The sequence below is a fragment of the Athene cunicularia genome, unplaced genomic scaffold (genome assembly GCF_003259725.1).
Source record: "Athene cunicularia isolate RWA unplaced genomic scaffold, athCun1 SCF_182, whole genome shotgun sequence".
Classification (NCBI taxonomy): Eukaryota; Metazoa; Chordata; class Aves; order Strigiformes; family Strigidae; genus Athene; species Athene cunicularia.
Genome location: NW_020799247.1, coordinates 2,103 through 12,849, shown reverse-complemented (window position 1 = coordinate 12,849; position 10,747 = coordinate 2,103). Strand labels below are relative to the sequence as shown.

At 59.4% G+C, this 10,747-nt stretch overlaps 1 protein-coding gene across 1 annotated transcript; it reads left to right on the top strand.

The window, feature by feature from the left end:
• Positions 1 to 863: 863 nt before the first annotated feature.
• Positions 864 to 4,870, top strand: HJV (hemojuvelin BMP co-receptor). Its single transcript, XM_026867150.1, has 4 exons — positions 864 to 909; positions 1,865 to 2,029; positions 2,964 to 3,466; positions 3,959 to 4,870. The coding sequence occupies exons 1-4, from the start codon at positions 864 to 866 to the stop codon at positions 4,577 to 4,579; spliced, it is 1,335 nt and encodes a 444-aa protein (XP_026722951.1). The 3' UTR covers positions 4,580 to 4,870.
• Positions 4,871 to 10,747: the final 5,877 nt, after the last annotated feature.

Here is a 10,747-nt window from a genome sequence, read left to right as displayed (position 1 = left end):
AGGAGCTCCCTGCACCCGGAGCCAGCTCGTCTCCGGAGGACGAGGCCGATGCAGGTGAGTGGGGCTGTAGGGACGAGGAGCCGAGGAGCAGGACTTGGGTGCTGGCACCCAGGGGTGCCCCAGGGTCCCGGTCCCACGTGCAGGTGGTCCCAAACAGAAGGAGAACCGGGGGTGCCCCAAGCACCCCCCACTGCACAGCCAGACGCCAGCCCCCTGCCCATCACCTCGGGCTCGTGGAGCGTCTCCAACGGCTGCTCCCACCTCTCCCAACCCCAGCGGGGTCAGGACACCCCAAAAAACTTCCTGCTGCCTGCAGGACCCGTGGCAGGGCCTCTCCCTGCCCCGGCCGGAGCCACCGGGCTCTGCCACACATTAACCAGCTGTTTATCCACCAAGCGTCGCGCCAGGGACAGGTCCCCTCCGCGTCACCGCCACCTCCGGGGGATCTGGCAGTGCTGAGGGGTCGCCAGCTCCCGTGAGCCCCGAGAAAGAGGCTCAGCCCGGTCAAACAGGGGAAAACCAGGTAGGGTGGGACGTGACAGCAAGCCCCAGGCGTCGGAGGAGGATCAGAGCACGCGGTGTGCCCGCACCTGCCTCACCAGTACACCCCCAGTTCCCAGTTCTGGGACTCGTGTGCCCCCCAACCCTCAGGGCTGCAGAAACCACTTTTCCCCCCCTCTCCAGCACGGTCGGCTCAGCCCGTCCCGGCTGCCAGGAGCGGTTGGCAGCCAGAGCATCGCCAGCAGGGCCGGAGCACGTTTCCACCGCGGACATCTGCCCCGTCGGCCGGTAATCCAGCTGGCAGAGGAAGGCGGGGGGGCCGCCAGCCCTCGGCGGCGTCACCGTGCCAGCCAGTACAACCGATGGTGGTTGTTCGACGGCCGCAGCCACGGCAAAGGGAGCTGAAAGGTGCTAGACGGGGCGGGTAGGGCGGCGATTTCTTCTTTTTTGAGAAAAAGAGGAGAATTCAGACTCTGCTCTGCCCCCCCTCGGTGGCAGCTTGCACTTACTAGCAATCGCAGTGTCGGTAACGTCGAGTCCTTGCGGGGACCAGGCACAGACACATCACCCCCCAGCGCATCAGCCTCTGGCAACTGGCACCTCCCACAGGCTAAAAGGGGAGAAAAAAATTAAAAAAAAACATTAAAATTTCACACAGAGCAGTTTCAAAAGGACCTTTGCAAAAAGGCTCTTTGACTAACGAGTGCCCAGCAACCAGCTTGTTAAAATAAGCCCCCAAGAACTCAAATCCCCAGCCCTGACGAAGCACAAGGGGAGCTCAGCTTTGAGCGTGGCTGCACCCCCCCTGCCGCACCCGGGGGAAGGGGGGGTGTGGGGTGTGTGTGAGCCCCCCCAGCACCCAGGGAGCAGCCAGAGGCCCTGGTGCAGCTAGGGGGAAAGGTGGGACGTGGCTGGGAGCACGTTTCCCAGCTTCGAGGGAAGCTGGACGCAGGTTTTTGGTGGGGCAGGAGGTGCTGGTACCACCCGGGGGTGCTGGTATCACCCGGGGGTGCTGGTACCACCCAGCAGTGTGCTCCAAACCCTCGCTTTAGTGGGGAGGGCAGAGGCCAGAGGCACGCAGGACAGTTTGGGTGCTCTCTGCTCCCCTCGGCCGCTCGCACCCCTGCCGGGAGTTCCCTCAGGGATCCTCTCCGAGGGCAGCTGGAAGCTTTTAATTTAATTTTTTTTTTGCCAACCGCAGCTGCCCCGGGGTGGAAGATGAGAGCTGCAGTGGTTTGAAAGCAGTTTGAAAAAAAAAAAGCTCCGAAGGCGCAGCCGGGGCCTGCGGGGTTTGGCAGCTCCGTGCCCGCAGGGGCTGGTGTTTGCCGACACCTCTCGGGTCCCAGCTCCGCTTTGCTTCCAGGGGACCCGCTGGATGAAGCCGAGACAAGCCAAGGGGTGAGCCACCCCCCAGGCTCTGCATGGATTGGAATGGGGAAACCCGCCTGCGCTAAGAGCCTGGGGCAGCTGGAAAACCCTGGCTTCTTCCTCCTCCGAGCTCTCTTCCTCCTCCTCTTCTGCAGGCATGGTAAGGAACCGCAGGGGCAGAGCCGTGCCGGAGCCCCATCCCTGGCAAGGGCACCTGCGGGAGCCGCAGGGGGGGTACAGAGCTCCCGGGAGGGGACCGGAGCAAGCGGATGATCCTCCCCTCGCTGAGCCCACTGCAGGCACCACGGCCACCAGCACCACCAGCCCCTGCCAGCGCAGCCCCCTGCCCTGGGAGAGCCCTTCAGAGCTCCGTGAGCTCCCAAGATAAGACAGGGAAGGGCCCAAGCCCACCGAAAGTGCCCCTTGGGGCAGACCCGCAGCCTGCAAACCCCCAAATTCGCATCCCAGCGCCTCGCCTCGCCCTCCTGCCAGGGCAGCCATCCCTCGGAGCCCCTCTGCTTAATGAGCTGAACGATCCCCGCCGCGGCGAGTCCGGTAGCTCCCCGGGAGCGGCGGCACGTGGCCTTTGCAGCCCGGTGAAAGCACGTTGGAGGGGGAGGATGTCCTTGGGGCAGTCGAGCTTCTTGCGAAAGAGCGGCCGGCCGCCCGGCCAAGGTTGAAATGGGAAGAAGGGGTTTCCCAGCTCAGAAATTCCCGTTTGTCCCCTGGCAAGCCTTGGGGCAAAGAATCTCTGTCTGAGCCACGTCCCAGGGCCACTGTCGCAACAGCTGCCCGGGCTCTGGGCTGCGCTCCCGCCCCAGGTACCATCTCGCATCCCAAGTTGTTTCAGGACACCCCTTGAGCCCCGCGTCCGCCCTCTGCGCTGTTTCGGCAGCTGGCAACCCCGGGTTCATCCCCCTCAGGCAGCGGGTCAATTAAACTGGCCACTGAGTTCGTTAAAACTGGGAGATAAGCGCTTCCAGAAAGCGTCTCCATGGTGAGATGCGGACGGGCCAGGCGGCGGGAGGTGGTGGGAGGAGAAGGGGCTGCCCCCAGCCCTAGCGGGATGCTCCGAGCCTCCCCATCTCTCCCAGTTTCTTCCCAGTGCAAGATCCTGCGCTGCAACTCGGAGTACGTGGCGGCCACCCTCAACCTGCGCGGCTCCAACCGGAACGCGGCGTACTGCAACGCCCTCCGCTCCTACTCCCACTGCACCCGCAAGACGGCTCGCACCTGCCGCGGCGACCTGGCCTACCACTCCGCCGTCCACGGCATCGAGGACCTCATGATCCAGAACAACTGCTCCAAGGAGGGGCCCACGTCGCCGCCCCGACCCCGGCCCCCGGCCCCCAACCATCAGGGCTTCGAGTCTCTCGATATCTGCAACTATGAGAAGAGTTTTCTCTACAAGCACGGCCAACCCCCCAGCTACCAGCACTGCGCGGCTTTCGGGGACCCCCACATCCGCACTTTCCACGACGACTTCCACACCTGCCGAGTGGAGGGCTCCTGGCCTCTCTTGGACAATGACTACTTGTTTGTGCAAGCAACCAGCTCTCCGGTGGCGAAGGGCTCCAACGCTACGGTCACCAGCAAGGTAACGCTCGTGCACGGGGCTTGGCAGCAAATTCGTTCACCTCCGGGCCGCAGCGATGGCTCAGGGCGCTCCTCGCCCTCCCTGAAACGGCTGGGGAGGGCAGAAGGGGCTTCAGGTAAACCCAGGTGGGAGCAGGAAGGAAGGTCTGCAGGAACGAGTGGGATGAAGGTCCTCGAGGGGACCAGAGAGGCCTGAAAACGCTCCTGGTGCTGCCTGGGGATGGGTCTCTGCGTGATCTGGGGTTACCTCCACGCGCTCTGTCCAGGCTTGGCTCCGTCGCAGTTTTCAGTGGTTTAAATGGTCTTAAAGAAAGAAGGAGACAAAGGAAGGGAAGAAGGAAACATCGCTGCTCTCCCCAGAGGGCTGCAGCAGCGTGGGAGAGGCGGTTTGGGGGCAGAGGGCCCTCGATAGCCGGTGCCTGGGGTGGGGACCCGGTCACGACTCTGACGCCCGGCAAGTGAGATCAAACCCCTTCCGATCTCCTCTCCGCAGCTCACCATCATCTTCAAGAACATGAAGGAATGCATCGACCAGAAGGTCTACCAGGCTGAGATAGACAACCTCCCGGCAGCCTTCGAGGACGGCTCGGTCAACGGGGGCGAGAGGCCGGGCGGGAGCAGCTTGGCCATCCGGGAGCGCAGCCCCGGGCGGCACGTGGAGATCCACGCTGAGTACATCGGCACCACCATCGCCGTCCGCCAGGCCGGCCGCCAGCTCTCCTTCTCCATCCGGGCGGCCGAGGAGGTGGCGCGAGCCTTCACGGAGGAGCAAGACCTGCAGCTCTGCGTGGGAGGTTGCCCCCGCAGCCAGCGCATCTCCCGCAGCGAGTGCTGCCGCGGACGCGAGACGGCCGAGACGGCCCGGGCGCTCTGCAAGGAGATGCTGCCTGTGGAGGACGTCTACTTCCAGTCGTGCGTCTTCGACGTGGTGACCTCCGGGGATGCCAACTTCACCATGGCGGCTCACGGGGCCTTGGAGGACGCCAGGGTCTTCCTTCCCAACGCTGAGAAACTCCACATCTTCCAGGCTGGGGCGGGCTGCCCGCACGTCTCTTCTTCCTTCCTCCTCCTCTTCCTCACCTCTGGTCTTTGGGCTGTTTTGTGGCACTTTTAACTCTGGCTGGCATTGCGTCCAGCCGGTGCGGAGGGGTAACCCGAGAGAGCTGCTGACTCAAGGCCCGTGCCTGGCGGCTCAGGAGCGGGGCCTTGCCGAGGATCCGGTGTCGCTGCGGCAATGAGGAACCGGAGGCCCAGACCTCTGCGGGGGGAGCGCGGGAGATGGACGATGGTCAGACGCCGTTTGCATCCACGGCTCTCACACCTGGTTCCTCTCCCGAAGGCAGATGACGGGTTTTTTTCTTTCTGTTGGATTCCGACGCATTTCTTTGTTCTAAAGACGAGGACGTTGCACCCGTACCAAAGGAAAAGAAAGACACGGGGTGAAGACGCATTTAGAAAACCTCTCTGCCCCTCAAAGCCTTTCCATAAACTGGCTTTACACCTTCCTTCCAGCTTTACTACAGCAGAATGTACTCAGGAACCTTACAGAGTCCGAAATACCGAGCTCAAAGCCCAGACCCCAATTTTTAGCAGCCCAAAACTGTTGCTCGGTGGATTCGGGGCCCCCTCGGCCCAGCTGCTCCCGAACCCATCCAAGAGACGAGCGAGGCACTAAGCTGGTTGGTGGAGTGTCGTGACCAAGGTTTGAGCTTTGTGAGCTAAAACCCAACCCCCTCGCACTGTATTCTCCTCTCCCTGAATTAGTAACGTGCTAATTTCCAGCGACGGGAGCTGCAGAGCGTCAGGTCTCTGACATTTCAGGCTACTGTTGCTATTTTTCCTTGTGGTCTTGGCACCTGTCTAGGACTCAGTATAGCCAGTTCTGTACTTTGGACCAGCGTTGAGTTTCAGTGAGGAAAAATACCCCTTGGTATTCCTCTCCCTTGGGCCCAACTTTGTCCCAACCCCATTCAAAAAGAGCCCAGACTGTGGGTTGCACTTGCAGAAGAGAATTAATAATGAAAACGTGGAGCTGGCAGGAAGCCGTATGACTCTATGGATGAGGAGGGGAACTGCTAGCAGATGTACATAAATGCAGAGGTGAGGCCAAACGAGATGTTTAATATATTTAAAGAGGTTTTAAGGAAAGCAGCTAGAGTTCTATACGCTAAGAAATATTTTCCTTATGCAAAAAGGTTTGGGTTTGTTGGTTTGTTTCGGTTTTTTTTTTTAAATAAAGCAGGCTCACGTTACAAACTTTGCCATCCCTGTCCCGTGGAGCCATAGGAGGAGCCTTGCAAAAGCCCCGTGGGGGCAGAGAATGAAGCTGGCAAACACGGCGGGGGGGGGAAAGAGAATTGCAAGTTCATCGAGGTACTGAGGATCTGTCGAGCCGTAAGGGGAGGTTTTAAAACTCGTGGTTCAGTATTTCTGCAGTTTCTCCGGTCAGTTTTGGTTTATTTTTCCTCTGGTTCTTCCGCCAAGGGCACAAAGAGCGAACGCAGAAACATTTCTCAGATTATCTCAGCACGCTTCCTCCTCCGACAACGCACTTCGGAACGCATGGTGACTAGCGTGAGAGTTTCTCTGTTTCTTGTACGGTGCTCTCGCTAATCCCCGAAGGTTTTGACATTAAAGGTGTCTATTTTTGAAGTCTTCATTTCCTGTCATCTGTCTCTTTATTTCTCTGGTCGGCAGCAGCAGGTGAAGATAATAATATCTCGCCTTCCACCCACGGCTCCTTTTACTCCGGGGCACTTCGTGGTCTATATATACACGCACTGAACGAGCAGGAGCCCGGCGGCCCCGCTCCGCCACGGCGTGGTGGCAACATTCCCCCCAGGGATAAAACCCTGGGGAGGCTGCGGGGCCGAGAACGCCGGAGCCCCTCCCAAAAACAGGATTCACCTGATCCAGGTAGCCACCTCCAGGGTGCCAACAGCAGCTCCTCGACAGCAGGCAACTGCCAGAAACGGCCTCACGGGCAGATTTAACGATGAAAAATAGAATTATCCTTTAGATTTTGGCCAACGGAGCCAATCAACAAGAATGCCGTGGGGAAAAGGGGGGGGCTCAAAATGAGGATCTCGCTGGGTGATGAGCTTTGGAGGTGAGTGGGGGCCACACTAGCCCCCCAGCTTTGTGGCACCTCCGAAGTCATAAAATGAGGACGGAAGAGCCCCCAGAGCCCACCGGCAACGTGAAGGTGGGGAGGCGATCCTTGGTGTTGTGCCCAGTTCGGGGCACCGCAACACGAGAGAGATCTGGAGGGGCTGGAGCGAGGGCAGAGGAGGGCGACGAGGCTGGGGAAGGGCTGGGGAATAAATCCTGTGAGGAGCCGGGGAAGGAGCTGGGGGTGTTCAGTGTGAGGAGGAGGAGGCTGAGGGGAGCCCTCATCCCTCTCTGCAGCTCCTGACAGGACATTGCAGAGAGGCCGGGGCTGGGCTCTGCTCCCAGGGGATCAGGGACAGGACAAGAGGGAACGGCTGGAAACTGCCCCAGGGGAGGGTCAGGCTGGGCAGGAGGAGAAAATGTTTCACCAAAGAGTGGTCGGAGAGCGGAGGGGGGGTGTCCCCATCCCTGGGGGGGTTTCAGGGCCGTTGGGATGAGCTGTGGGGGGATGCGGGGTAGGGGAGAGCTTTGTAGAGTCGGGCTGAGGGTTGGACTCGTTGATCCCGAGGGGCTTTTCCAACCTCAGTGATTCTGGGATTCTGTGATCCTGCGCGAGCCCTGGGCACGGTCGGGAAGTGGCGCAGCAGAGCCCGGCCCACCACGTGTCTCGTAGCATCTTGTCAGCTCCAGCCCCACCGAGGCATGTGGCCAGTGCTAAGCCGGAGCTTTGCAGGGGGCTGTTCTCACTCTTCCCAACCTGCTCACCAACGTCCCACCCGGGATGGAGACAACGAACTGGGCTCCGAGGGCTTTGCTCCTGTTGGAAAGAAAAGTGGAGTTTCCTGGGTCCGCCTGCGAAAGGTGGAGTCAAGACCCCTCACACATCACCCACCTGGCAAACCCCAAAGCCCGTGAAAATCACAAAATAGCTCAAGTTGTAAGGGACCCAAAGGGACCATCGAGTCCAACTCCCTGCTCCTCACAGAATTACCCAAAACCCATCTGACTAAGAGCATCTTCCCCGAGGAGAGGACTTTGGCCAGCACCCTCTGGGAAAGGTGAGTCGGACCATCGCGAGCAGCTCACGGAGGTGTAATTCTTGGTTGTAGCGGGTACTGGGGAGTCACAGCCAAGGCCAGCTCCCCCCTCCGATGCCTAAACCTGAGCTGCAGCCTGGCCGGGGTCCAGCAACGCCGAGGGAACGTGCGCAGCGTTGAATGGGTTTGCGCCCGTTCTCATCATTGTTCCGCGCTCGGCGTCCTCAGCTTAATGATTGCAGAGGAAGCGAGACCTTTCAAAGACGTGCTAAAGTCTGCAAGTGGAAAAGAGACCTTTCCACCCCTGACAGATTGCAGTCTGAAATAAAGAAGTGGAACGTAGGCGTGGATCCAAGCCCCACTGATGTCAACAAGAGTATTTCCATTGACGTCAGTAGACTTTGGAGCGAGCCCTTAAATTTCCTCGCGTATGTCACCTGCTAAAAACGACAGTGGCAACACCGGCCAGCATTTTTAAAAGCGAGTCCATTTTGGGCCATTTTGAATCCAGATGCCCAACTTGGGTGGTTGGAGCAAGGGAATTCCCAGTCTTGTGCTGGTAGAGGGTTATCAACAGCAGCCGGCTGCCGGGTCTTGCAGGAAGACGTGACAAGTCTGGGACAATCTGCTCCTCTTACATCCTGTCTCGCTCTGATTTCTAGTAGTCAGAGAACTTGCCAAGGCCTTGGGGCACGAGGTGTGGTAGCCAAACCTGAATCGTCATTAGCAGCTGCTGCTCCGTGTGCCAGAAAGCAGCCTGGTCACCAGAGGCGGCCGGAGCCGCGGCCACCTGAAGCTGCCGAGCCTCTGACGTGCGAACCAGAGCTCCCGGATCGGGACTTCAAAATGGCAGCATTTTCTCATAACCACCCAAACGTGTGCGGCTTTTCTCGGCACGTTCCCTGCCACGCGCTTTTGTCAGCAAGGCCAAGGCGAGAACTTCGCCCACAAAGTTCAGGGTTAGATTCACCTTCCCCGTGTTTGTAACGGCCAACGCCTCGAGCCGCGGCACCGCCCGGGAACAGGAACGGGGACGGTGGCTGGAACGGGCGCGTCTCGGCGTGGAACGCTTCCTCCCCTGTTTGGCATGAAAAATAACCTCGAATCACAGAAAGAAAGAAATACTGCCAACGGCATTTGGGCAGCAGAGGCACGGCAGGCAGATCTCTGGAGGGCCACCCTGCTCGCGTCCTCACGCCGCGGGTTTCGGCCCCTCGCAGCCATTCCTCCTTCTCGTAAATACCTAAAAGATTCACTCTCGTTCTCACCGTCACAAATACACACGCTCAACAAAACACGAGGAAAAAAAAAACAAAAACGCAGCTTCACCTGCCTCTCCTTAAACTTTGTACCCGGGACTGGGCAGAGCAATACACCAGTAAGGAGACACCAGTACCATCATCAATCTGTCGGCAGGGGGAATCCAACCGACCAGCCCGCAGGGGCGGGGGGGAGGAAAATCCCTCCCGTGTCATTCCCGGCGAGGCCTCTAGATGTCCACAGAGCCCAAAACATGGGAAGGGCTTTGGCGACGTCCATCCTCACCCCAACCAGCACCAAACTGCTCCCCGAAAGGTTCCAGCGCTTGGCCTCGTTGCCTGGGAGATCAGTGAGGGTGATGGAACTCCGGGAGGGGATTGCGTGTGCGTTGTCCCTCCACAATTTTACCCCCCAATCTCGTTTTCTAAATTAGGGAGCTTAATACTCGGGGTGAGCATCTCTGTGAGGATCCCCTTGCTCCCAGGTCCCCCCTCAAACACGCTGGCGGCCTCAGAAGAGCTTTGGCTGCTGAAAAGTAAAAAAAAAAAAAAGTAAAAATCCTCATTTCTTTGTGTCCAAAATCTGCAAAACCTGCCGGGGCCTTTCAAGGGACAAATGGTTGAAGAAGGAAACGTTTTGCTTTATGATCCTTTTCCCTCCCTTCATAACAAATTTAAAACCCGGCGGACACCGCAGAGGACCTGGCAGGCTGGCCTGGCAAAGAGATGAGCTGGAAGAAGCGATTTGAGAAGAGGAAGCCTTGGCCAAGGAGCCGAGAGCCGCGGGTTCCGCCGGCCCCGCCGTGTGCCGGGAGCCCGGGAGGGGTCACGCTCTCCCCAGCTTGGAGGAGAGAACTGGTGTAACAGAGTCCTCCTGCGCAGACCAGATGATAGACACAGGACGTCCCAAACTCTGAATTCAAATTCCTCCTTGTTTATGGGCGACCGAGTTCAGTCTCTTGTCACAGGCTGCTGACACTTCACTGTGGCTTTCCCCTTCCTCTGTTGCAAAACACAAGCTGGTCAGAAAAAAAGCAAAGAAATCCCACGGCGGCCAAGAAGCAGCTGTCGGGGCAGGGCTTTCGCATCGCACTCCCTGGCCAGGAGCTAGAAACTTGGGGTTTTTGGGGGGTGCAGTCCTCACTCTCGAGCCCTGAGGGGACTTCTCCCCGTTCAGCGGGGACGGGGAAGGGGAAGGGGGGGGCCCCCTGATCCCAAAGCGTTTCAAAACGGAACACGCGGCCTGCGCAGCGCGACGGAGCACAGGCAGCGGTGACACAACCCGTCGCCGCGCTCGCAAGCTGCCAACAAAAAGCTCGTTTTGGAAAGCCCCAAGGGGGATCGGCCCCGAGAACTTTCCAACCCATCTCCGGCGGATCCCTGAGGAGCTCTCAGACTCCAGCCCCGTTCCCTTTCTGTTCCAGCCGCAAGCCAGGCACCACAAACCTTAACATCCTCCCCCAAAACTGCTGGGTGTTTTTAGTTAGAAACTGAAAGGGAGAACGCTGCCCTCGCTTCGCTGCCTGCTTTCAAACCTCGAAATCTCGAGCAGCCCTTTTGGCCACCACGGGCCACAGCCAAAGGTGAGCAGCGAGAAGCCGAGCGTGGGACAAGCGGTGGCTTTCCAGGAGCCAGCCCAGTCCCGCAGTCCCCAGTTTTCCAGCTGCAGCGACACGCATCCGACGCGATCAGCGGGGGATTTATTTATTACATTCCCTGGACATAAACAACCTCGCAGAGGAAATGCCTTTTCCGCCCTGGCTCCCGCTCTCGGCCGCACACCAGGCACACTCTGTCCCTTTTGCTCGGGCCGTTGTGAATCCCTTCGCGTCCCTCTCTTCCCCCCCCCCCCCCCCCCCCCCCCCCCCCCCCCCC